Source organism: Helianthus annuus, chromosome 13 (genome assembly GCF_002127325.2).
Source record: "Helianthus annuus cultivar XRQ/B chromosome 13, HanXRQr2.0-SUNRISE, whole genome shotgun sequence".
Taxonomy (NCBI): Eukaryota; Viridiplantae; Streptophyta; class Magnoliopsida; order Asterales; family Asteraceae; genus Helianthus; species Helianthus annuus.
Window position 1 is genome coordinate 16,184,838 of NC_035445.2, and position 1,774 is coordinate 16,186,611.

Consider the following 1,774-nt stretch of genomic DNA (forward strand, 5'->3'; position numbering starts at 1 on the left):
TTGGGACATTTACCAACATGGTAATGTCCTCGGTTAACTTTGCGCTCACCCGAAAAGTCATGAAATTCGACGTTGACGCTTTTAACCCCTCAAGTACGGTTTTGGCCATAACTTTCTCATACGATAACGAAACTTCATGAAATTTTTACCACATATTCTAGTGAGTATATTTTAGCATTACAAAGCTTCGGGTCTGCCAAAAGATCACTCAGAGGTATAAATTCAACATGTTGACACTTTTGGCCCATGTAGTTTGTAATTCCTCACTTTCGTGCATTTTCCGCTTCGTATGATCCATGATCCATCCGTTTAGAGTTATAATCATTATGTAGGGTTATTATGGAGTCTATTTATCCATTGTTGACACTTTGGACCCTTACATTCCATAGTTTTCACTGTTTGTCAATTTTAGTCCCTCTAAAGTATGTTTTCGCATATGCAAAGCCTATGACGCGTGCCAATACATTATTGGACGTAATTTTTTCGAGGTGTTACATTTAATTCGTGGGAAGTTGAAAGAAATGAAAATGGCTTCTGCTTTGAAGGCTGAAAAGAAGGGAAAGATGGTCAAGAAATGTAGTTGTATGGGGATAACAGTCCCTGATCTCGATTTTCATGATTTTGACACGGATCGATCTGAGGAAGTCTTCAAGTCCAGACAGATATGGGCTATATATGACGAAGAAGACGGGATGACCCATCTTTACTGTCTGATTCGCCAAGTCATCTCTGTGAAACCCTTTGAGCTTCATATCACTTACTTAAACTCATTACCTGACGCTGAATTTGGACTTAATAAATCGTGTGGAAGTTTCAAGGCTGCACATTCTGTGTTTGTTGATCAAGTCAACATTTTTTCTCATCTTTTGGGCCGAGAAAACCCTGGGAAAGGAGGGTGTGTTAAAATCTACCCGCAAGGAGGGGATATATGGGCGGTTTGGAACAAGAAAACGTCCAAGAGGCGGAGATACGAAATGGTCGAAATTCTTGAAGATTATTCTGAAAAAGCTGGAGCGTGTGTGACGCCATTGGTGAAATTAAAGGGGTACAAGAGTGTGTATCAAAGAAACCCTGACAAAAGCGCGGTTCGGCTAATTCCCAGAAAAGAAATGGTGCGGTTTTAGCACCAGGTTCCAGCTTGTTTGCTGAAAGGTCAAGCCCTCAACTTGCCAGATGGGTGTTGGGATCTTGACCCTGCTGCTACACCAGATGAAGTGGAAGGGGATTTTGGTCATTTACAATAATAGTGAGTGAGTGAGAAATTTAGGTAGCTGGATCCGAAAAGGTGATCCTAGAGGCTGGATCGATGTTACTTGACCTTTTAGATAGATGTGCTAATTACGTTTATACCCTTATGCATTGCATTGTACTTTCGTTTTATCCACTTTTTTTTTGTTAACCTTGCTTCTTGGGATGGATACATACATGGCTATGGTTGCCTGCTCCTCGGCCTACTTTGATTCTCAATTTAATTTCATTATTTTGTTTTCATCTTCAGTGTGTGTTTTTTTTAATAACTACCAGAACTTTATAACCCCTTAAAATATTCAGACCCCCAGCAAGCCACTGGGAAGTCATATTACACCAACGAAAGAAAAAAGGAAAAGAAAAAACATGATTAAGCCTTACAAAATCAAATTAAAATTTCGTCACTCATTCCAAGAAATTGCCTTACACTTTGATCTTGTTATCATGCGTTGAAAAGAAATTTTCTTTATCTCTTCTACTATCGATTGTTTCCCACCCGGTTTTCCTTTGAAGGTTTTATCGTTTC

The 1,774-nt window shown here is 39.3% G+C and overlaps 1 protein-coding gene across 1 annotated transcript; it reads left to right on the top strand.

The window, feature by feature from the left end:
* Positions 1-510: 510 nt before the first annotated feature.
* On the top strand, positions 511-1,493 carry LOC110902490. Its single transcript, XM_022149103.2, has one exon. The coding sequence runs from the start codon at positions 522-524 to the stop codon at positions 1,122-1,124; it is 603 nt and encodes a 200-aa protein (XP_022004795.1). The 5' UTR covers positions 511-521; the 3' UTR covers positions 1,125-1,493.
* The last annotated feature ends 281 nt before the right edge of the window (positions 1,494-1,774 follow it).

Bases quoted from the DNA above. Each gene is read 5' to 3' on its own strand.
- LOC110902490 (XM_022149103.2), top strand. From the start codon at position 522: ATGAAAATGGCTTCTGCTTTGAAGGCTGAAAAGAAGGGAAAGATGGTC.